This window comes from Schistocerca piceifrons, chromosome 6, assembly GCF_021461385.2.
Source record: "Schistocerca piceifrons isolate TAMUIC-IGC-003096 chromosome 6, iqSchPice1.1, whole genome shotgun sequence".
Taxonomy (NCBI): domain Eukaryota; kingdom Metazoa; phylum Arthropoda; class Insecta; order Orthoptera; family Acrididae; genus Schistocerca; species Schistocerca piceifrons.
This window is the reverse complement of record NC_060143.1, coordinates 315149151-315175661: the sequence shown is the minus strand read 5'-3', so window position 1 is coordinate 315175661 and position 26511 is coordinate 315149151. Positions and strand designations below refer to the sequence as shown.

Sequence of the window (26511 nt, the reverse complement as noted above, 5' to 3'; positions counted from 1 at the left end):
TTAGAAAAGACAGCCATCTAAATGTGATAGAAGAATGCTTCAGAATCCAGACTACAGACTTGTCATGTATAGACCTACTCTAAGAATATCATGTTGTTGAGAAGTGTAGTAACCATTTCTTTCAGGTTATCATCACTGTGATAACATCTTCCTCACTATAGTAGGTAATAATTAGGATAAATCTGAACTGAGCAGCATAGCAAGTGGTTGAAGCCATTGTTACTACAGCTGCATTTTTGCTACAATGTGAAGGTTCAGAATGAGATTTTCACTCTGCAGCAGAGTGTGCGCTGATACAAAAATTCCTGGCAGATTAAAACTGTGTGCTGGACCGAGAGACGAGATACTGGCAGAAGTGAAGCTGTGAGGATAGAGTGTGTCATGCTTGGGTAGCTCAGATGATAGAGCATTTGCCCGTGAAAGGCAAAGGTCCCGAGTTCGAGTCTCAGTCCGGTAGACAGTTTTAACCTGCCAGGTATTTTCCATGTGAGGGTTATTGTTGTCATGAAGGAACAATTCCAGAATTCAGCAAATGCCCTTGATTTGACCATGAAATTTCATTATTTGTGCTATGAATACTATTTATTAGATCATTGCCAAATTTTTTGAGTTGCCACGGTTTTCATTAGTTCTGGAGCACGCGCCTCTCCATGTAGAAATAGAAAATGTGTTAAATATTTATTGACGAAAGATATATTGTTATGTAAATCTTTATGGTGATCAGTCACTGCAGCAACCAATGGACATGCATGTGGTAAGTCATGAGCGTCGTATGACCATAAACATTTACACGACAATACAACATTGTCAAGAAATACACCATACATGTTTTCTATTTCTATGTAGGGAGGCATATGCTCTAGACCTAATTAAGATTGTGTCAATTCAAGATCAGATTAGATTAGATTAGACTAGGTCCACTTTTAGTTCCATAGACCCAAAAAGGTGACGATTTTCGTGGGTGTGCAACATGTCAGAAAGAATGTCTTTTTATTCTAGAAAATTGTAAATATGTGAGGAAAAACATAAAAGAACATGAGCATAATATCAGGCAAAAAGACAAACCCCATGTTCAGTCAGTATGGACAACAGCTTATAAAACCTCCAGTACAAATAGCACAAGACAAATGTACAATAGTCTGCCACATAAAATTAAAGTTATTTCTTCATTTTCTCTGTTTCACAAATCCCTAAGGGTACAATTCTTAAACCACGTGAAGTACAACAGACATGAAGCAATATTACGCAAAAATTGCTACTGCTGCTAAAGCAAGATCAAGTATAATTAATTTATTGTACTATTAAAATAAATGTTGAAGTTATATGTTGTGTGTGTGTGTGTGTGTGTGTGTGTGTGTGTGTGTGTGTGTGTGTGTCTATATGCGCGCGTGTCACGCAAATGACATCCAACAATCTGTAAAGATTTACTGGATGAATAAATAAATAGAAAACACAATACTTACCACCCTCATCATTTGTTGGTGAATACATTACAGTAAACTGGAACTGCCAATGTTTACAGAATTAATACACTGTCAGAACGAAAAATAGTTATGCACTTTTAATAAATTTGTCATACACAAAATACCTAATCTTGACTGTTGTGACCAAGTGCTGTCAAAACTGAAATCTGACAGACATTTTTACTGAAGATGGTCTAACAGTCCTTGGTTAGATATTCATCTATAGAGTACAAGGAGTTGCCTAGCTTTTATCAACATCAAATAGTACACTGCACATGTACAATGAAACTGTAATGATTACAGATATGTGTACAATAAACAAGACACATTCTTATGAATACGTCATTAATTTTCAACAAAATTACAATAAGATGTTTACTGATTTCTATTTACATAGTTTCACAAAGCATTTGTTGTTCTTCATATAAGTATGGTACTCTTCTAATGTGTAGAAAGGGTGTCTTACTAAAAAGCTTTGGTTGTTGACCCCCAAATTTCAAGTGAGAGGAGAAAAGAGCATGGTATGCAGTCTTTAGGACTATAGTGTCTTTACAGAACTTGCTAATAGTACTGATTGCAATTTATTTATTTTTTTTGACAACTTAGTTGCTAGGTAGCCAATATGTGTGTCCCATTTCAGGTTGCTTTGGATTGTTAGGCCAAGGAATTTTACACTAGACTTTCTTTACCAATTTGTTGCCAATGTATAATTTAATTTCTTGTCGCATTATTACACTCAGCCTCTAGTTCATTACATGACTCCTTTTTACACACGATGGACGTGTCATCGGCATACAGAACAATTTTGGAATTATTAATGACATAAATAATGTCTGTATGTGTTTGCAATGCGAATGATGTCAGATGTAGGAGGTATAAATATAAAAAGTTGCATACTTTGCTTACTTTCATTACATTATATCATATGGAATCATATTCTGGAGTAACTCATCAAACCGAGCAAAAGTTTTTAAAGTGCAAAAGCATGTAATAAGACTCATTTGTGGTGCAACTTAGAGAACATTATGCGTAAACTTGTTCAAGAAACTGTGTATTGTAACCACAGCTTCTTAGTATATGTATTGTTTAGTGAAATTTGTTTCAAATTGGCTGTTTCCAGCCAATAGCTCAATACATAGTATCAATGCTAGGAATAAGAACACTCTACATAAAGACCTAAAATCACTTACCTTGGTCCAAAAAGGGGTCCAATATTTAGGAACACATTATTTTCAATAAATTGCCAGCAACCATTAAAAACTTGGTTTCAGGTAAAGCATGGTTTAAACAGAGTCTGAAAGACTTTTTGATAGGCAACTCCTTGTACTCTATAGATGAATATCTTAACATGGACTGTTAGACCATCTTAAGTAAAAATGTCTGTCAGATTTCAGTTTTGACAGCACTTGGTCACAACAGTCAAGATTAGGTATTTTGTGTATGATAAATTTATTAAAAGTGCATAACTATTTTTCATTCTGACAGTGTATTAATTCTGTAAATATTAGCAGTTCCAATTTACTGTAGTGTACTCACAGATGATCTGACAAATGACCAGGGAAGTGAATATTCTATTCAAATATTCTATTTTTTATGTTATACTTTCTGTCATGTTCCACACCCACGAGAATCATCTCATTTTTGGGTCTATGGAACAAAAACTGAATCTAATTTAATGTAAGTGATTTGTATGCCATGATGCCTGATGATGAGCACAAATGGCTCAAAACATGTCACTAATATAAATTATAGTAGTTGCTTACTGTACAGTCATTTCTATGTACCTTTTGTTGTTTCACTGGCACTCTACTGTCTCTATAAACATAATTTGCAATTTAATTCAATTGTGTAAGGGCATTGATGTCCACAGTGACAGAAATGTGATTCTCTTAAATTGAAGTAAATAAGAGTGAGTAAACAATTCTCTTGATTGCGCTGCTTTAATTTATTGCAACGCCATTCACAAGGTCTGCGTAAGTCTTGGTCCATCACATCGATCCATGCTAAATTTCGTGATCCCACTTATTGTTAAATCTTCCTGTATTATGTATTAACAAAGTAAAATCGAGGATAGAATAACGACAACATGATGAAAAGGATGGACTATTACTCACCATATAGTGGAGATGTTGAGTCTCAGATAGGCATAATAAAAGGACTGCTAAAGAAGTAAGCTTTTGGCCAAAAAGCCTTCTTCCTAATGTGTGTGTGTGTGTGTGTGTGTGTGTGTGTGTGTGTGTGTGTTGAAGAAGGCTTTTTGGCCAAGAGCTTACTTGCTTAGCAGTCTTTTAGTATCTGCACTATATGGTGAGAGTGGCAATCTATCCTTTTCATTGTATTGTATTAACATTGTTTAAGATTAAAATAGCATTGTTCTATATATATTTAAGGGCAAAGTAAGTAGAAAGAGGACATGCATGAGTATGTATCCATCAATCCCAGCAAAACTGCAATCCCAATATTTTTAGGATAGGAATGGGACCGCAAAATTGTGATATGTGCCTTTACCAAAAAGTGTAAATATTCTTTCACACATGAAGTCTAGCTACATTTGAGACAGTGTACATGTACTTTAATGCAATATTTTGTTGTTTAGAATCATCAAGTTCAAATCTTTAGAGATTTGTTATTTCTTTACAGAGCAGAAAATGACACATGCAAGTATATAAGGTCATTGGAAGAAGACACAGTTTTAAATAGAATTAGAAGAAAGTAAGTATAATACCCAGTATACCATTGTTGTATTCATGTGATGTTATTAATTTAAAACTCTTGTCTGTATATCCATTTTGTATTAGTTGTTAGTAAGAGCAATTCTTTTCGCCCGTGTTACAATAAACAAAAAAATCAATGTGGCTGCTATGGGAACCAGGACAACCTTATCCTATGCTGAACTTTCCATGGTCAGTTTGAAAGAAGCATTCCTCAAGATCGAGAAGCTGGGCATCCGGACCTTATGCAGATTTATCAATGTCAGTATTGTGGTCCGACCTCACAGTGAAGAAGACCTCCTTTGCTTTGTGCATCAGATTGACCTCTTTTCCCATCTCAAATTCACTTGATTCTTTTCCAATTGCAAAGCCATCTTTCTTGATGTTTACCTCCATCTCACTGAAGCTCATATCCAAATCTCAGTCCACAGAAAACAAGGCAATAACTAATGGTACCTTCAAAACAACAGTTGACATCCCTTTCACATGGAAAACTCCTCCGTTGTAGTTTAGGCATCTGTGGCAAATATATCTGTTTCAACATTACATCCCTCAGCCACTATACCAATACTCTCTCCCAGCTGTTCCTCTCCCACAACTACCACTCAGATCCACAAACAAATCTGAGCACAAAATTGTCCTCATACTCTCTGGATAATTCTGCTCCTACTTTCAGAAAACAGTGTTTCTCAATCTTTTTACTAAGTAGAGCCCTTTTTAATGAAATGCTTTATTGTGGGACCCTGTGGTTGTGTTTGTATTGTATGTTTTAATGCAACATTCTGTAAATGGATTGTGTGCAGCATAAAAATGACAAAGTTTGTAGACATTAGTCAATTTTTTTAGGATCATTTGTTCAAAATTTTTCAAACTAGAAACCAAACTAAGTTGCTGTAACAAAAATTCACACATACATACTTATTCAGTTACAGAGCAAAATGTGGCTCACCTTCCTGATAATAGATGACAAAATGATAAGGGCTGCTGTAGATGCAGGTGCACTTTGAGATGGACTGCAATTACAGTTTGAATGACCTGATACAGTCTCACTTTGTGCCGTCATTCGATCATTGTTGAATTGCCATCTGCAAGGTTGTTCTCTGTTCCCTGATAATAAAGTGTTATTTGTTACAGTGATGCTGAAAATTCAGAGTAGTAAGTGGAAGCAATGGTTAGCTCTTATACTTTTTTTAAATTTTTTAAAGGTATTAATTTTTATCGCTTTTTTAATACTACTTTTGTGAATGTTATTAAAAATGGATGTAAGTTTCACAGAACCCTTGAGTGATCTCCACAGAACCCCAGCATTCTGCGGAACACAGTGTAAGAAAGTAGTGTAGAAGCAACCACCTTGTCACCCAGGCCTCTAATTTCCTAGTATGACACATGAAAATCCCAGACCATTATTATATTTACCAAAATATAAAATGTACTTTTTTTTACTTCGAAAATAGGCCTAAAAACTGGATGTAGCAAGTTAAGGTAGTGTATCTTTAAGCACCATTTCATCAAAATTTGTATGTTTAGGCTTGAAGTGATTCATTGTTGGCTTCCTTGTTAATTTTGAGTGTTCCAGTTGTATAAATTTCAATGGATGCACATGCACCAATTTTTAATAATTTTTATATTGTTAGTTCAAGCTTCAGTTATTGTTGTGCATACTGTGGAGATCCATGTGTGTCATACCCATATTGTTGTTATATTTGCAAACTATGGTTGAAAAACAGCATTGTTATCCTATTGCATTTAAGCTGCAGGTGATTGCATATGCTAAAGAGCATGGAAACAGGGCTGCAGAAAGACTTTTTCGGGTCACTTCCAACTGAAAAAATGGTAATAACTTTGTAGAATCCACAAGATGTTTTAAAGAAAGCACCTTGAAGTAAACATAATTTTAGAGGTGGAATTATTTAAATGACCAAAATTTGAAGTAGAATTCAATACTAGGGTTTTAGAGAGCAGACAAGTGGGAATTTCAGTCTTTACACACAAGACCATTAACCAAGCGAAAGTGATATCCACTAACAATGGAGTCGCTGACTTTACTGGATCAACATTATGAAGTTCGAGATTTATTAGGAGGCTATGTATGTGAACAAACAAGAAAATATCACAGAATATGCCAGCCAAGTACGAAGAACAAATTGTTGAATTTCATTGATTTGTCATCAGTGCAAGAAAAACAGTAAAGTCTGAACTTTTGCAAAGTGCCTTCTAACACAACTGTGGATTCCAAGGGCACAAAGAGCATTATTTTTAAAACTTCAAGGCAAAAAAAAGACTCATTACACAGTCATTATTACTGCTGTACTGATGGGACAAAATTGCTGCCACATTTGATTTTTAAAAGAAAAATGCTTCCTAAGGAACAATTGCCAAAAGAAGTATTTGTCCATGTACACAATAAAGGCTGGATGGATGGAGGAGGTATAGGTTGTGGATAGATAAAATTTGGTCTAGGTGACGTGGAGGCCTACTGAAGAAGCCTGCTCTGTTAGTATGGGATCAGTTTCATTCTCACATAACAGAAGACTTTAAAAATATTCTGAATGAATTGAAAACTCAGTTAGCTGTAATACCAGGAGGGCTAACCATTTTACTTCAAACATGTATATGTCAACAGACTGTTTAAGGGACTTACAAAACAGGGGGGGGGGGGGGGGGGGGGGGGGGCGAGGTGGATGCAATATATAGATTTTGGAACTACACCATCAAGAAGGAGGAAGAGACCTAGCATTTTTCAAGTTTGTGAATGTGTCAAAACTTCAGGGGGCTCTATAAAAACTGAAGCAGTAGTTAAATTGTTTAATAAGCGTGGAATTAGTAATGCACTGGATGGTACAGAGGGTAATTTATTTTATAAGGATTTAGATTCTGACGAGGATGAATTTTGTGGATTTGAGGATGAAAATTAAAAGAGGAGCACTTTTTCATATTTATACTGCGAAGTGCACTTGTGTCGCATTTGTTTTGTGTTAGATGTATTCAAGTGAGAAATTATTTCCCTAAAAAAAGTCTTAAAAATTGGAGTGCATCTTTTACAATGCAGTATCTTATACACTGTCGAATATGTATCTCTTCTCCCAAATTGCTAGCCCAGCAGTTGTTCCCGCTGTAAAATCTACCTTGTGCACCTGTGTGTCACCACTCACTCTAGCCTCACCACTGGTAAATCCTACAATATAAAAGGAAGAGCAACATATGAAACCACACATGTTGTTTATCAATGTGTATCTGTTTGTTGCATGACATTTTATATAGAAGTACCATCAACCAAACTGACTGAGTGCGCAAGTGGACGTGGTAGAACATTATATCTTGAGTTCACCCAGTACCCAGTTGCTGACCATGCTCTGCAGTATCTCTCAAGTGACACGAGTGCCTGCTACACCACACAGGCCATTTGGATTCTCACACCTGATACTACTGTAGTTTCCCTGTGAACTTTCTCTCTCATCCCACCTCCCTCCTGGACTTAACCTCCAATAACACACAGTCCCCTCAATCCCTTTATTGTCATTATTATATATTTTGTTTGTTTATTTATTCATTCAGTATTTTCTCTGTACCTTTCTTATGTCCATTCCCTCCCTACCCTCCCCATCACCCCCCCCTGCCCCCCTCTCCCTCCCTCCCTCCCTCCCTCCCTCCCTCCCTCCCTCCCTCCCTCCCTCCCTCTCTCTCTCTCTCTCTCTCTCTCTCTCTCTCTCTCTCTCTCTCTCTCTCTCTTTCTGTCTTCTCTTCAGGTTTTAATTCCACTGTTCATTTCACGTCTCATTCCTTGTCCTCTATCCATATTTATTTCTTACTATGACCTTATGTTATCTTGGGGCTTATCAGTAAAATGTCTTTGACCTTCTATTCTCTTTGAAGCCACACTCCCTCATTGTATCCTTGTTCTCCCATCATCCATACAACAGGTGCCTCTCTCACTCAACCTGAGGCTTGGGTGACTTCCAACAAATGTAGCCCTCTTTCCTCCTTGACAAAGGAACTAATATTTCTTCACACAAGCAAGCACACCTCATAAACACATGACCACCAACTCGCGCAGCTTGGACCTGAATGCATATTGTGGTCCGAGTGGTGTGTTTCTCTTTCTTTTTCTAATAAAGACTGTGGCCGAAAGCGTATATTTGAGTGTCTTTTAATTGTGCCTGTCTGCAATCTAACTTGTCGTCTTTACAGTAAGTAACAGTCTGTCTTTTCTTACACTGTTGGTATTCCTACTTGGAGTTTCCATTGTTCGAACTAATATTTCTGAAAGATATAACAAGTTTTTTCACTTTTACATTGCCTGTTGCTATTATACTGAAATTTTACTTCTTGTGGCTAAGTAGTGGACAGCCATTTTCTCTCTTTGTAATTTTAACATTTGAAGGGACACTGACAACACAAGGTAAAGAAAACAAGCACGAGATGATTACTTATGTACAGTGAAGAAAGGTAAATTAGAATCACACATCCTGTTGGTGGCATTGTGTCGAATCACAAGCGCAGATTGGAAAAGAAGGGGACAGTGAAGCAACTACAGCTTTTTCAAAGGAAAACTTATGGCTTTGCCTCAAGTGATTTAGGGAAACCATCCGAAACTTAAATCTAAATGGCCAAACTGGGATTTGTACCCCAGTTCTCGTGAATGCAAATCCATTCCTTTAAATAATACTAGAGGCTGAAAAACAGCAACCATCACTGCTCTGTGGCTTTCTCCTCCAGTCAGTGCTTCCTCCTTGTAATGAATGTCAGCTTGTTCTCATATGATCATTGGCTTTCCATTCAGGATCAATGCATTAACTGGAAATATTCAAAATTACAGTAACTCATAGTGTACACAGCTAGCCATTAAAATTACAACACCAAGAAGGGCAACAACACCAAGAAGGGCAGAAAATAACAAAATTTTACTAATTGTGCCTATAGAGTGTAGCAGAAAGAATACATGAATAAATTTGTAAGTGATTGTGGGGGTGCACAGGATGCAAAATTTAACATACGGAGCTGCCATCTCTAGCAGTGACAATGACTGTAACTCTGCTGGGCGTTGAGTCGCACAAGGATCACAAAAATAAGAGAAATTAGGGCTCATACAGAGACATGTAGAGTGCCGTTTTTTCCCTCACTCTATATATAAGTGAAACAGGAAAGGAAATGACTGGTAGTGGTACAATGTATCCTCCACCATGCACCATATGGTGGCTTGTGATGTATGTACGATGGTCATTTCTTAAACAATGCACACTAATTATTTTTACTTACATTTTTATTTTTTTCAATATATCTTTACAATCCTTCGATGTAGCCTCCCAGCTTCTTTATGACTGAATCCCAACATCTCAGAAGCCCTATTATTCCATCCAGGACATCATTTCTGTTCATATGTCAAATGGTCATGTAATGCTGGTAGAAAGCTCTTCCAGATAATGATGTCCACACACAGGTTTTATCAACTTCGGGAACAATTCAAAGTCTGGTGGACTCATGTCTGGGATAAAGGGAGAATGTGGCAACATTTCCCATCCGTATTTGTGCAGTTTTTGGGCTACAGTAGTGCTGATATGTGGGCAAACATTTTCGTGGAGAATGAGTGGCTCAACCTCAAGCAACTGAGGTCGATCGTTTGTCAGAACATGGAATATTGATGATGTGGGAATTCCCGTGGCTTCATAGAGTTCCTTCCAAGTCGCATTCCGATCTTCTTCAATAGCACCTGTCACACATTTCACACCTCGCTCATCTGTCTTGCTGCAATAAAGGCCATTTCCTGACTCAAGATATGTGTCACAGCTGTACAGTCCTGCATAGCCAAGAGAACAATATGTCCATCCTCCTAGCCATGGAGATCTGCATGATGTTGAGTATGGCCCTCCTGAAGCCATCAGTTCCATATTCACATGACAGTCATAGGATCCTGACTGACACAAGCATCAGTATCACCAAACAATAAACCTCAGTCCCAAAAGGCCAAGATTCCTGCTGCTGTAAAATTCTGACACATGCTGATAGATATTTCTTCGCCTTCGCACGAGACGTAAGATGATGATCTCACAAAAACCAACTTTCAAATGTAATTTCTGAATGACAGTAACATATGGTTCGTGCCCTCTTTGTTGACTCAAATCTCCATAATTTTATCTTGATGGTCTTTTCGCAAGATATATGTAGGAGGAAGCAATATATTTGTTGACTCTCCTAGTATTGTATGCTCTTTGAACTTTAAAAAGTAGACCTTAATGTGATGCAGACTGCCTCTCTTGCAGCATCTGCCACTGGAGTTGAGAGAGCATCTCTGTGATGCTTTCGTGCTTACTAAATGGACCTGTAATGAAACATGCTGCTCATCTATGGCTCTGTTCTATTTCCTCTGTCAGTCGTATCTGGTACATATCCCATACGGATGGCAAGCAATACCCAACTATATGCTACTTCCTTTGTTGGTGGATTGCATTTCCTGTGGATTCTTTCAGTGACTGTCAGACTGGCATCTGTTTTACTTGTGATTAATTTTGCATGGTTGTTTCACTTCAGATCACTCCATATACAAACTCCTAAATATTTTATGGAAGTAACTGCTTCCAGTTATGGTTCTACAATGTTTTAACTATACAATAAAGGGTCTTTCTGCCTATGTATTTGCAATACACTACACTTCTCTATGTTGAGGGTCAGTTGTTATTCCCTTCACAAAGCGTTGATTGTTTGCAGGTCTTCCTGCATTTCATTATAATTTTGTAGTGTTGTGACTTTTCTGTGTACAACAGCATCCACAAAAAGCCTCATGGAACTTCTGACATTATCTGCTAGGCCAATTCTATATATTGTGAAAAGTAAAGGTCTTATAAAACGCCCCTGGGGCACTCCCAAAGTTACTTTTACATCTGCAGACTTCTCTCGATTCAGAATTACATGCTGTTTTCTGTTTGCTAGAAACTCTTCAATCCAGCTACACAGTTGATCTTATTTCCATATGCTCTTATTTTTTTCGTTAGGCAGCAGTGCGGAACTGCCATCAAATGCCTTTCAGAAGTCATGGAATCCATCTGGACACTTATGTCTACTGCTTTCTGGGTCTCACGGATGAACAGAACAGGCTGAGTTTGGCATGATAGTTGTTTTCAGAACCCATGATGGTTCCTACAGAAATGTCATAATATCTACATCTACATCAATATTCCACAATCCAACTTACAGCTCATGGCAGAAGGTACCCCAAACCACTACCAGTCATTTCCTTTCCTGGTCCACTTGCAGATAGAATGAGGAAACAATGACTGTCTATATGCCTCCACATGACCCCTAATTTCTTGTACCTTTTCTTCGTGGTCCTGATGCTCAGCGTATGTAGGAGGCCACAGAATCTTCCTGCAGTCAGCTTCGAGTACCAGTTGTCCAAATTTTTTTGGTTGTGTTCCTCGAAAACAATGTTGCCTTCCCTCCAGGGATTCCCATTTGAGTTCCCAAAGCATCTCCATAACACTTGCATGTTGTTCGAACCTACCAATAACAAATGTAGCAGCCCGCCTCTGAATTGCTTCAATGTTTTTCTTTAATCCAACGTGGTACGGATCCCAAACACTGGAGCCATACATAAGAGAAGGTCACACTAGTTTCCTGTGTGGGGTTTCCTTTACAGCTGAACTACACTTTCCTAGAATTCTCCCAATAAACCAAAGTCAACCATTGTGTCAAGCAGGACACTACAAATGCTGTATCCAAACATTATGGTTTTGCCTTTCCTACTCATCAACCTTAACTTACATTTTTCTACATTTAGAACTAGCCGCCATTCATCACATCAACCAGAAATTTTATCTAAGTCATCCTGTGTCCTCCTACAGTCACTACAGTCAACTTCAACACCTTACTGTACACCACAGTATCATCAGAAAATAACCGCAGATTGCTGCCCACACTGACTGCCAAATCATCAGAGAGTTTCTTTGCCTCTGTATATGTCTGCTTGTGTCTGTATATGTGTGGATGGATATGTGTGTGTGTGTGTGTGTGTGTGCGCGAGTGTATACCCGTCCTTTTTTCCCCCTAAGGTAAGTCTTTCCGCTCCCGGGATTGGAATGACTCCTTACCCTCTCCCTTAAAACCCACATCCTTTCGTCTTCCCTCTCCTTCCCTCTTTCCTGATGAAGCAACCGTTGGTTGCGAAAGCTAGAATTTTGTGTGTATGTTTGTGTTTGTCTGTGTGTCTATCGACGTGCCAGCACTTTCGTTTGGTAAGTCGCATCATCCATCTTTGTTTTTAGATATATTTTTCCCACGTGGAATGTTTCCCTCTATTATATTCAAATCATTTATGTATATAGAGAATAATAGTGGTCTTATCACACTTCCCTGGGGCACTCCTGATGAACCCTTGTCTCTGATGAACACTCGAGTATTCCATATGCTTGTACCTTCTTTAACAGCCTGCAATGAAACACCATGTCAAACACTTTCCTGTAATCTAGAAATATGGAATCTGCCTGTTACCCTTCATTAATAGTTCGCAGTACATTGTGTGATAAATGAGCAAGCTGAGTTTCACATGGGCAATGCTTTCTAAAACCATGCTGATTGTATATTACATATTACATTCGAACTGAGACAATGTTCAAGGATTCTTCAACAAACATAGCTTAGGGATATCGGTCTGTAATTTTGCAGGTCCAGTCTTCTGCCCTTCTTACATACAGGAGTCACCTGCTCTGCTTTCCAGTCACTTAGGACTTTGTGCTGAGCAAGAGATTCATAATAAATGCCAAGCTAAGTAAGGGGCCAGTGCCATAGTGTACTATTTGAAAAACCGAATTGGGATTCCGTTTAGATCTGGTGACATTTCTTTTCAACTCCTGCAGTTGTCTCTCTGCATCAGGGATTCTTATTACTATGTTGTCCATGTGGGAGTCTGTTCAATGGTCAAACAATGATACGTTTGTGATGTTTTCCTGTGTGAACAATTTCTTGAACATGAAATTTAAAACTTCAGTTTTCATTTTGCAGAGAAACCAAGAAAATTCTGGCCCTGTGTCGAATCGCTAATTGTGTCTAAGGCTTGCATCCAGTCACTTGTTGACCACTTCCATCCAGTCACTTGTTGACCAGTCTGGCGTCGCAGTTGGAGATAGCAAAATGAAAATCGAAGTTTTAAATTTCACGTTCAAGAATCTTGTTATTAAATCATGGTGGCTCTCTTCTGTACTTAATCCACTTACTAGGCACATAGTTCTCCAGAGTACCATTTACAATCTGCGTAAACTTCACCCATAATTTGTCTATGTCCATCTTACCAGTAAGATGTGATATCAGTTTGCTGTCTAAGTGAGATGTTAACAACTGCTTATCTGCTGTTTCTAGCAGAAACATTCCTCTAGCCTTCTTAGCTGATCTATTAACTTTCATAACCATAGTTGCTATATTGACATCATGGTCACTAATACCCATTTCTATACTGACATTGTCAATAAGATCCAGCCTGTTTGTAGCTACGAGGTCTAAGGTATTTCCACGTGTGGGCTGCCGAAGTAGCACACAAGACAGTTTTCGGACAGCATGTTCAAAAGTTCTTCACAGAATTGTCTGTCAGTACCCCCTGCAGTGAATCCCATAGACATCCCAGTTGGTAGATTAAAGTCGCCTTTCAACTAGTAATGCATGATCTGGATATTTATGCCCTATTAACTGCAGACATCCTTTGAAGGACTCTAGATCTGTCACAGCAGAGTAAGGTGGCTGGTAAAAACATCCACCATTTAAATTAGTTTCTGCTAGACCTATTATACATGACCAAATGACTTCACTGTCATGCTCAACCTTGACCTCAATAGAAACAATGTTTTTGTCAACTACAATGAGCACTCCTCCTCCTAATGAGTGACCATAAAACATGTCCCAAAATACTGCAACAGACTGACATTAGATATAGGCCTGGACTGTAGTTTTGTAGACGGCGTCACTCCTATGTGCTTTGTGTGGATGCACTGAAATACTAATCATTTGCATATCCCAGCATGCATCAGACATCATGCCAGTTTGATATTCATTATGTGCCCTCTTCATTGCAATTTTTATGACAGGCAGTGAATATTAGCTTCACAACCTGATATTTGATTTTCAGGCCCTGCATCTCAGATGGTGAAGTTCGGGCCAGGGCATTACAAATCTTGCTTGATTTATGTTCAGTGAGACAAGATATCCTGATTCAAATAGTTGAAATGCTGCTGCAGAAAGACAAGTGTCAACTTCAGAAAGCCCGATATTTCTCAGACTCTCATCATCATCGCTTGAAGAATCGACTTATGCAGGTTTTGTTAGTTTTGGAACCTTACCTGTCATACGTAAGTAAAACCATATTACTATATCACTCTCCATGTTACATTTTAAAATAATTATATTTTCATTCAAACCAGAAACTTGGAAAATTCATTTGCTGATGGCAGGAGGCAGATGATAGTTCTGAATATTGATCTACCGAAATCACGTTTTCCTTCCTTCTCTTTTCTTCTCAGGCTACAAATATAGCATATGTGATCAGTGGTGTACCTCTTTTTTTTCCCCCAGCCATATTCACAGATTTTGCCTAATATGAATTAGACATACATCTTTCAGCAAAACCATTAAGCACATATGGAGACCAATGTTGTGGGAGAAGATGTGTTAGACAATCAGTGCTACATTGCTCTCCAAAAAGAAACAATTCAATAATATTGAAAATACAGTGGAACATCACATAGCAAACATGATTCATTCCAGAATATTGCTTGTAGTGTGAAACACTCATTAAGCAAAGCAATTTATCCCATGTAAATTAATGTAAAATATGATAATGCATTCCATGAAGAAAAAGTGCAGTTTTATCTTAGTCATGCCATTTGTTGAAAGAAAATTATACACACAGAATTATGTACATTATTATTCATGATACACTACTAATTCTTTTTGACTAGGAAGCTATTTAGAGCATTTGTTTCCGCTAATGCTTCAACACTTGGCAAAAATGCAACACAGCATTATCGTCAAATAAATTTATAGCGCCCATAGCCACTGCTGTATTTGGGTGGTGATTTTCAGTGTAGGATGCAACCAATTCCTCTGCCTTCAGCATTTCTCTTATTGTGCCAGAAGATTGCTGCTAAGCTGTTACCTTCCCCTCCTCCTCCTCCCCCTTCCCCTTCCCACCTCCCCCTCCCCCCTTACCCCCCTCCTCCTTCCCCCACTCCTCTCCTCTTCCCCTGAAGAACTCCTCTCCACAGCTTCCTGCCATGGAACACACTGCAACTCCATAAGCTCTTTGGTGCTCATTTCTTGGCTGTGATCTTCCACAGTGATCAATATCATTGTTATCCATATTTAGTCCCATGGTCTTGGCCAAAGGCATAATCTCATTGACTACAGGCTCCACAGGTACTGACTCAAATGCCTCAGAGTCACATTCAGCAGTGCACTCCGGCCAAAGCTTCTTCCAAGCAGAAGTGAGAGGTCTCTTGGTAACTCCTTCCCACACCTTTTTTATCGTCTTGACGAAGGCAACAGTGTAGAAGTGATATTTTCAAAACTCTCTGCAAGTGAGATTGGTAGCTTCAGTAAACTCAAAGCAATGCTCGAAGTGTGTTTTAGGATAGAGCTTCTGAAAGTTAGAGATAATCTGCTGGTCGATAGATTGGAGTAACCGAGTGGTGTTGAGAGGCAGAAATTGGATCATGATGAATTGAAATTCTTCAAAGAGGTGGTCTTGTAGGCCTGGAGAATGGGCAAGAGCATTGTCCATAACAAGCGAGACTTGGAGTGGCAGATTCATCTCAAGCAAATATTTTTTCACTGAAGGACCAAAAACTTAATTGATACAATCACAAAAAAGATCATGTGTTATCCAAGGCTTGTTGTTGGACCCATAACATCACATTTAATCTGCTCTTGAAGGCTTGTTGAGTTTCTGAATGGTAAACAAGCAGTGGTTTAATTTTCAACTCACTGCTTGCATTGGCACAGAATAGCAGTGGGAAGTGTTCTTTCATTGGCTTGTGACTGGGCAATGCATTTTCACCTACTGTTATAAAGGTACACTTCAGCATCTTTTTCCAGAATAGACCCATCTCATCACAAATAAAAACCTGTTGCAGCAGATAATCCTCAGAGTCTGTGAGCATCTCGAAGTTGCTGATGAAGTTCTCTGCTGCCTTTTTGTCAGAACTGGCTGCTTCGCAGTGCCTTACAATGCAGTGGATGCTGGTTCTTCTCATAAACTTCTCCAATGGCTTCCCTTAAACACTTCTTCAGCCGTTGATGATCCCGGCATCTTCTTAATGAGGTCAGCAAAAGTCATTCTCACCTTCTCACAAATGATATTCCCATTAATAGTGTCACCTTGCAATTGATTTTCATTTATCCATATAAGGAGCAACCTTTCAACATTTTCCAGAATATGAAAGTGTTGTGTAGATACTCTTGTCACTCCTTTTGAAGCATCTAGCTCCTTAATCTTGCTCTTGTTTTTGAGGATAGTGCAAATAGTTGATGTAAACCAGTTGTATGTGCGGGCTAAATCAGCAATGCTCACACCACATTCATATTTGTCAATGATTTTATGTTTCTTTTTTAAGATCATTTTCTTTTTCTTATGCCTGTCTTCCTGTGGCTTTATCTTTGGGGCATTTCTATGTAGGTTATCAAAATTTGCACACAGAAAAAAAGCACTATGTGAACACAAGTTTAGAAAAATGTGTGATCACAAGCTGCCCTGGGGTGGTAGCAGAAAGAGCGCTAAACCCAGACTGCAGTATGTATTAAAGACATTGTTCATATGCCGCTGCCGACGATGAAAGGTGTTCATATTATCGAACATTTCCCCCACCGCATGCAATGGCTGACAACATCACACTAAATCATCGTCGCTCATTATGCAAAACATTACTCTTTAAGTGATTAATTTTTTTATAATTTCTTTTGCTTGTTATGCGAATTGCACATTTTGGGAGGTGCTCATTAAGTGAGGTTCCACTCTAAGAAATATTTACTAGATTTTATAGGTCCTTTGTGGAAACAATTTCATTCTTTTAATTTTGAAAAAGATATATAGCTGGTAAGACACTAGTTCAGCTAAACCTTATAATAATAATAATAATAATAATAATAATAATAATAGTTTACAGAAAGTGTGCATCATATCTTAATGGAAAAAGGAAAAATGTAGTCTCTCTGGAAAAGAGGAATGAATTTATTTTGTTTCTTTTTAGACTCCAAAAATTTCACACACAATTTGCAAATGTAATTTTCATTTTCTCTGTTTCTGAAACAAATTCTTTCATGACATCCATAATATTAATTTCCCAGCCTTGGCCTGGTGAACATGCAGGAGGAATAGATGGGTGAGTCTTTACCAAGTCTTGTTGATCCAAGGCAAGTTTTAAGTTGTCACAAGGTACTGAATTACCTTGGAGGATGCTGAGATACTGGACTTTTTATGATCAGATTGATCAGGCAAATAACTTTTGGATCAGTTTTTTAACATTGCCACATTCAGCAAGAAGTTGTCATACAATACGAGATATAAGGTTGTATACCAGTTGTAATGGTTCACAGAATTTAAGGTGTGCCTGAAGCCTGTCCATCTTATAAAATCTGCTGTGTGTGCTCAGAGCAACTCTTCCAAACATCATGTAGATGTATTTGTTTTGAAGGACATAACACCTACATCTTCAAGATGGGATAGGTGCTTAAGATTCCATTAGTTCAACCTTTGATCATTCTCATTCAGAAGGAGATCAAGAATTTCAAACACATCTTTGTTGAATCTTCATTCAGGAGCCAGTTCTTCAGGAACATACAATGTTTCTGCGTGTTTCAGTCTTGCTGGCAGTTTCCTTGCTGTGTGTACTTGGTCTCTGTGTACATAATTAATGATCTGACAGATAGGGTGAGCAGCAAAGTGCAACTGTTTGCAGATGACAGTGTAGTATAAGGGAAAAGGACACTGTATTATGTGGGATAGTATTATCGTTCAGCGACTGTATCACTGGACAGGATGATTTCGATAGAATTGGGGTGAAAAATGGCACCTTGATCTAAATGTAGAAAAGTGTCAGTTAATGTGGGTGAGTAGGAAAAACAATCCTATAATATTTCAATACAGTATTAGTGGTCTGGTGCTTGACGCAGTCACTTCAGTTAAATGTCTAGGCATAATGTTACAAAGTGAATGTGGCACAGAACAAGCACGTAAGGACAGTAATGCGGAAGGCGAATTGTTAACTTAAGTTTATTGGAAGAATTTTAGGGAAGTGTACCTTGTCTACAAAGGAGACCATGTATAGAATACTTACGCGGCCCATTCTTGAGTACTGTTAGAGTTTTTGGGATCCCCACCAGGACGGATTAAAGGAAAACTGAAAGAAAGCCCGTGACAGCCAGTGGCTTTGTTGCCAGTGATACTAAGCTACTGTGTGTTGTTACACTTTGTCAGTCACTTTAGTTGTAGATGTAGATATTTCAGTCTTCCAGATTAAGATTCTCTTGAAGAATTGATGTAGCTGTGCCACTGAAATAATGGGCACACTTAATTTCTAATGAGAATCTTAGAAGAATATCTGTAATCTTAGTTCCCAGCATTTGTCCCCTAGAGTGCAGTGGACTTTAACCCCAGATCAAGTTCTTTTACTTTGAGCATCTCAGCATCTCTGGCTTTCTCTTACAGCATATCTAATACCTCAACAGTCCTAAGTCTGCTTTGGGAACATCTGCTGAATTTTTCACTCTGGCTACATGAAAATTTGGAAGAGAGAGCCCATGTCCTTTCCCTTTATGTGATATTCAGTGTAATGGTGAACTGTTTCTCCCCTGCATTGATGGTTTTACCTAAAGGTATGAGATTTTCTCCCTGCAATTCTTGTACTACAGAGTAATACAACCTCCAAATTTCACATTGTTTGAGTGATAAATAAAGCATTGGTAATTTATTTTCAAAATGTTAGCAAGTGTCATTTTGTGATGTCTCAATGTTAAAAGTGACAAAACTTTCAAACTTTTAGGTCATTGCACTCTGTCTAATTTATTTCCAGCAAGTACACTTCATCCCTGAAGTATAATCTCGAAGGTATGTAAAACACATGCTATGGCTTTGTATCAAACTCAAAACACTTTCCATCTACAAATTTATTTATTTTTTCCCTATTGGAATGTGAGCCTCTTCTCATGTATTTGTTCTTGTAAATAACCCATACTAATTGTGTAGTATTTATCAGTTTTTGTTTTATCTATTACATGATAATCAGCAAGAAGAATCCCTTTTACCTTCTATAAAACCAGAACATGTAAAAGGTAAACGCCACTTAGTGTTAAACCTGAGGCCTGTTCTGACTGTCCGGCTGCTGTCTGCTTGACAGTACGAAGAATGATCTATGATCGAGAGGCATGTGATCAATATGTCACCAATTCCTCCAGCTGTTATCGCCAGTAGATGAATCCTTTGGTGCTACTGCTTCTTTAATCCAGCTATGCCTCTTTTGGCCTCACGAGGCTGAGTGGACCATGTTACTGACCTCACTACCTCAGAAAAAAATCTGGTGAGGTATCAGGAATCAAACCTCGGTCCTTCTGCACTGAAAGCAGTGATTGTTAACCATTTGGCTAGGTAGGCCAGAAGACAGTGGGCATAATCTTTCCGGGAGATACAGTCAACTTTGTACCTTTTTTTATGTAGGGTCACCGCCTCTGACCCTCTGGTTTGATTGCTGTTTCAGTTCTGGTGTGAAGTGGCAATTACATGTATCCCTATCTTCATACATTGTACCAACTACATGTACAAGTTTCAGTACCATAGTGAGCATGAAGAAACTAAATCACACACTTTGCAGTAATTTGTAATATCTTCTGCCACGAAAACTTTTGACTGATTCTCAGTAATAGTGGCAAGTGCGTATTTGTTTATTTTCAAGTTTTATTAACATTCATTCATCAGTACCCCTGTTTTCTGTTTTATTTTCTCTTTTTCTACTATTTTTCTGTTTTCTTCTAACAGTTCTTTCATAATTCTTTGTCCCCTTCATGCATTTTCTCCTTTATTTGTGCAATCTGTTTCCCCATTCGCTTACATTGCTGGTACGATAGTGTGTGAATGATAATTTAAAGGGGATAATAACTATTAATTTGCGATAGAACTCCAAGCATTATAATTTTATTGCATTTTTTCTGTTTTTTACATATCTTGAGAATAAGATTTCTACTTGTCTCCCTCTCCTTGCATTTACCCCATGTATATGAAAGCCTACTTTCCTCACCACTACATCCATCACATTTTAGAGCCAAATGTGCTTCTGAGCAATGTTAGATGCACACTCAATCAAAAATGACTGGATTTAGTTTTGTCAAACTTCGAACAACTCAACTGGAGACTAGTCAGTGATACTAGTACTGTGCTGTTGTAAACTCTAGGCATGCTCCAGTGATCTTTCAGTTGATGTTGAGCCTCTATATATAAAGGGAAGACACCTCAACCTCAGGCTGAGCTACAGGTTGTGAATTTGAGAAATTGTTTATGTGAAATACTCATCAGTAAGCAACTTCTGGGTCACTTGCAACATGTTTCAATCAATTCCTATTTCCTATCTTTTCATACAGCTTCATTGAAGCTCCTTAATTCTGATAATAACACTCCCAGTGATTTGGATGAACAACCAGAGAGCATTAGCATACACACAATTTAATGTTTCCATATGTTGAGTCCTCTACATGAAAAAGTACAATCTTGACGGGACACAGTCCGAGTCTAATCATAAATGAGAGGAAGATAAGTTTGAGAATTTCTTTCTATTCATCAGACAGTGACAGACTACTCAACATCACAACTCTCACTGGAGGTTTATTTGTGGAATACCTTATAGACTGGACTAACGACCTCAGAAGTTGAGTCCCATAGTGCTCAGAGCCATTTGAACCCTATAGACTGTGACATGTACAGCATCCTAAGTTTAGCAAAGACTTTGTCTTGTAAAAGAGTTCATGCCAGGAAGGGGAGGATATGATTGTTACATCCCACTCCTGACACCAATTTGTAAAAGGCAGCCCATTAAGTAAAAGAATAATATGATTCCAGTGAACCATTCTAAACATGTTGTTGCAGTTTCATTAGTTACATTTCTTAACAGCTGCAAGAAATTGATGACATCACATAGCATTTGCAGAATTAAATCCTGAGAAATGAAATGGTGAAATGTGACTTTGAGTACTATACTCCATGTTTTCCATTGTTTTTACTCTTACCATAATCTGCCGTTAACAATTGCTTATCCAAATAATGGGAAGCACTCACCAAATTAATCCTGCATATATAGGATGCTGATCTCAAACTTGCATCATGGCTATATGAGAGTCTGCACAAGGAGAATCATCAACCAAGTGTGCGTCATCAACAAGAATGGTTGCTGGTTAAGATTCTATTTCGCCACCGCAAGCTAATTGATGACATGTGGCTAAAACTGAAAGAGGTGAGTTTATAAAAGAGTGTATGATTTGAACATTGAACCATTGGAATTCTGTTTTGTTGGCTTAGAACTTGGCAAACAGTGTTTAGAACTGGGTTCCTGTACTGACAGTGCCCTTCAGATGAATAAGAAACATTAAATCATTTTTCTGTTTCTTCAGTTTTTCTTTTGAGTTTGGAAATTTTATTATATCAGTTTTCCAAGTTCCTGGAAAATAAAAAAGGACAACAAAAGCAGATCAGTAAATGAATACAAAACAGTTAATCCACTCATCATAATTCAGTACTTTTGTATTGTTCACCTATAAAAAGTTGCAACAGTAATACAGGACATTTTATGGAAAAATTCTTATTACTATAATTATTGTAGTTAAGCATTACAGTGTATTGACTATGCACCAGTAGAAGCTAGGTAAGAGGTAAAAAAATGACATTTTGTGTGTCCCCCACAAATGAATAAAAGCACGTAAATGGTACAGATAATTAAGGAACTTTTTTAACTAATGTCAAATGCTTCTTTGTACTTAAAGTAACAGAAGAGAGTTGTAAAATGAAATTACAGATAGAGATAATTTTTATGTATTAGTTTTTGCATTAGTTTGACATAAACTAGGCAGGTCATTGCCATGAACAACATAGCTAGTGGAAATCAAAATCATTACTGAGTCAGTTGCTGAAAACGTATTAAATACAGTGTGCCCAATCATCTCACACTGAAGTCCAATATTTAGCCGCATGGGATTAGCCGAGCGGTCTAAGGCGCTGCAGTCATGGACTTTGCGGCTGGTCCCGGCAGAGGTTTGAGTCCTCCCGCGGGCATGGGTGTGTGTATGTTTGTCCTTAGGATAATTTAGGTTAAGTAGTGTGTAAGCTTAGGGACTGATGACCTTAGCAGTCCCATAAGATTTCACACATTTTTGAAGTGCAATATTTATGTTTAAAATGATCCTGGTCACATTTCCTCTTCAGTTCTAGAATAAAGTCATCTTCTTGTTATTCCATCTTAAGGGTCCCCAACAGTCGTTCCAAATTCTAATAATTGTGTCACCTGTTATGTATGTGCCAATATTTTCATTCAAATTCCTTTCTGTCTTTGTTTCATTGCAGGCTATTTTGTAAATAATTTATATTCATATTTTAAAAGTTGACTATACAATTTGCTGAAATGTAGCACATTTCTTCAACAGGCTTGTGAGAAGAGGACTGGTAGCCTGTGTTCTTTCATAGCTGTTGTGATGTTCCTGGCACAAACCCTTGATGATAAATTAGACAAAGAGAACTTTGTAGACAAGAGCATGAGTGAAATATTTCCCTTTTGCATGGGACAGCACTTCAGTGTTCGCCTGTATGCTCAAGTAAGTTCTTGCATCATCTGCTTCTTTATTCAGTGAATTGCTGTTACAAATATACTCTAATGTCTGACCTGAAAACATTGTTTTAACTTTCGTATTATGAGACCATTTAGTGCAGATAATTTATTTGGAAGCCTGTGGGAGGGAAAAATTGTGTTTTTGAATGAGAACAAGTGTATTTGCTCCATCGGTTAATAGTTTAACATCAGTGGCTGACCACAAGTAAAGGCATTATGCTGATCAATTTATTGAAGATTATTACAACAGTTCAAAGACGTGTGAAAATAATTTAAAAATCATCTGTGCAAAAGGCATGCCATACTGCATACAAAAAACACACACACATTCACATACGCACATCTCACATAGATGATTGCTTCTCTGGTTTTTGTGGCCGGATTGCGGACTGCAGCTTTGTTGGACGGAACAGCAGTCTGAGGAGGATGGGGGAGGAAAGAGGGAGGCATGGAGCAGGGAGGGGGAGGAATAGCAGGGTGGGGATGGGGGGAGTTGGTGTGCTGGATGGGGGGAGTTGGTGTGGTGCTTGTGGGAGCATGTTGGAATGTGATGGGATATGGTGAGGACCAGAATAAGGCTGCTAGGTGCAGAATCAGGTGGCTGGGAAGGGAGGAAAGGGGGGGGGGGGGGGTAGATACCTGACCTCAACCATCGCTAATACCTGTCTTCCACCTACCTGTCCCTTCCTTGTACCCACTCCAACTGATACACGCCTTTTATTCTGCTCCAGTGCACCCGCTAGTCCTTTCCCTTTCTCTACTTCTCTCTTTTTTCACTCCTTGCCCCCCCTCCCCCCCCCCCCCCCCCCACCACCCTCCCGCCATCTTCTGACTCTGCATCTAGCAGCCCTATCGTGTCCCAACTGTGTCCCTGCACAGTCCCGCAATCCTTCCTCTTCCTGGCCACATGCCTCCTTGTTGCATCCACCACCTACCACCCACCTCAGATTTCTGTTCCTGTCAGACACACATGCAGTTTGCGGTCCAGTCATAGCAGCCGGAGACAGTGGTCTTGTGTGTGTGTGTGTGTGTGTGTGTGTGTGTGTGTGTGTGTGTGTGGGTGTGTGTGTGTGTGTGTGTGTGGGTGGGTGTGTGTGGGTGTGGGTGTTTGTTCTCTGTTTCCGATGAAGGCCTTTTGGCTGAGAGCCAGCACTTCATTGCTTCCTCTCTATGGTGAGTAGCAGTCTATCCTTTTCATAATATTATTTTTATTCCAGTCTGGACTTTCCATTGACTGATGAAATGAGAAGATATAAAAATGCAGCAAATGAATCAACTGAAACTGGATACAGACATCTGAAAAATGAAATTGATAGAAGATACAAAATGCAAAACATGAATAGAGGAGAAATGCAAAGCTTTAGATGCCACCTGTAGGAAAGCTAAAGAAACCTTTGGGGAAAAGAGAGCAATTTTATGATCGTAAAGAGCTCAGACAGGAAGTCAGCACTAATTGAAGAACAGAAGATCGAATGGTGGATGGAATGTCTGTTACCAAGAGATGCAGTAACAACTATTTGTTTATTAACCTATAACTGAACACAGTACAGTTTCTGGGCATGAAGGTCCACACTACGTGATTACAACTGAAATATCAATCACTGACATTCCTTGGAACATGCTCACAATGACAAAGACCATGAAAGCCATAGCAGGTACTGAGAAGGATTAATGACCTTGTCCTGCGATGCGGTGGCTGATGAGCGGTCAACCAAAGAGTGGAAGGGTACCGAGAATGAGAAGTAACCCAGTCTCATGAGTCTGTGATCTTAGGAGCAGTCAGCATGCAATTGCAATGAAGCAGTGTCCTCAGTAGTGGCTGATGGAAGTCCAGGTAGTGTCGACCACTCAGTGTGGACCGTGGAGTGTAACTGACCATTAAGTGGATGAGCAGTGACCTAAATATCCGTCAGCGGATAAATACTGGTAAGACATCATACAGAAACATGACCTTGTGGTAGCGAATTGATGTCTGAGGCTGCAGCACTGTTTACCATGACACGCATGCTGCATATCTGGACATCTTGTGTCACCTGTTGCTATGGCAGCTGCAGGTGGCTTGGAGGAAAACAACCCAGTGAATTATGTAGTCATCTTCTACTTACAAGCAATGTCTCAGAGTACAGTCGCTAGTAGGAGGAACCGTAACTGGTCTGCAATATACATCAGTAAGTGTGATGGCAGCATATCCAGGGGTGCAGCACAGTGTGTATCACATCCCTCCCCATCTTGAGACAGATTGTGCAGCCATCTCAGAAAGGGCGACGCTCAGTGGAGGAGGAAAATCTCATCCGCCAGAGCAGAGTTTCCCATCGATTCGAACAAAGCATTAGTACCTGCAGCCAGTTTTCAAACATACACCAGAGAGTTTATAACCCAACAATTGTTGTTGACTGTAACACAACTTCACATACCACGGTTATTGAACATAAACAAAACACTAGACACACTGCAAATGAAAAGACTTAGAGCAACCCATAAAAAAGTAGCAGCCTCTGAAGATGAATACAAGATACAAAGAAATATGACTGCTCAGCGTGGGGTTATAACTACAATTAAATTTTCACTGTGCATCAGAGTGTATGCTGATACGAAAATTCCTGTGAGATTAAAACGGTGTGCCTGATAGGGCCTTGAACTCAGGAGCTATGCCCTTCATGGGCAAGTGCTCTTCCAACTGAGCTACCCAAGCACGACTCACAATCCATTCTCACAGTTGCTGATTGAAGTCAGGCTATGAGGATGGGTTATGAGTAGTGCTTGGTTAGTTCACTCGGTAGAGGACTTGCCCGCGAAAGGCAGAGTTACCAAGTTTGAGTCTCGGTCTAGCACACAGTTTTAATGTACCAGGAAGTTTCATGTGCTCGAAACATCTGACATCTGTGACCCAAGTGCGCAAAACGGGAATAGAAAAAACACATAACAACCATTTACCGCATAACTCAGCGCAATTTGTGTGAATACACCAAACTGCATCTGTTCTTGTGGTCTTCAGTCCTGAGACTGGTTTGATGCAGCTCTCCATACTACTCTATCCTGTGCAAGCTTCTTCATCTCCCAGTACCTATTGCAGCCTACATCCTTCTGAATCTGCTTAGTGTATTCATCTCTTGGTCTCCCTCTATGATTTTTACCCTCCATGCTGCCCTCCAGTACTAAATTGGTGATCCCTTGATGCCTCAGAACATGTCCTACCAACCGATCCCTCCTTTTAGTCAAGTTGTGCCACAAACTCCTCTTCTCCCCAATTCTATTCAATGCCTCCTCATTAGTTATGTGATCTACCCATCTAATCTTCAGCATTCTTCTGTAGCACCACATTTCGAAAGCTTCTATTCTCTTCTTGTCCAAACTATTTATCGTCCATGTTTCACTTCCATACGTGGCCACACTCCATACAAATACTTTCAGAAACGACTTCCTGACGTTTAAATCAATACTCGATGTTAACAAATTTCTCTTCTTCAGAAACGCTTTCCTTGCCATTGCCAGTCTACATTTTATATC

General features: G+C 38.9%; 1 protein-coding gene across 1 annotated transcript in view; it reads left to right on the top strand.

Annotated features, from left to right (window-relative positions):
- The window catches only part of LOC124802479 (probable methyltransferase TARBP1), a 123282-nt gene that overhangs the window by 13993 nt on the left and 82778 nt on the right, over nt 1-26511 (top strand). The window contains exons 3-6 of the mRNA XM_047263287.1: nt 4104-4175; nt 14280-14499; nt 21487-21639; nt 22823-22990. Coding sequence (XP_047119243.1) covers nt 4104-4175; nt 14280-14499; nt 21487-21639; nt 22823-22990 — 613 coding nt within the window. The remainder of the gene's footprint in view (nt 1-4103; nt 4176-14279; nt 14500-21486; nt 21640-22822; nt 22991-26511) is intronic.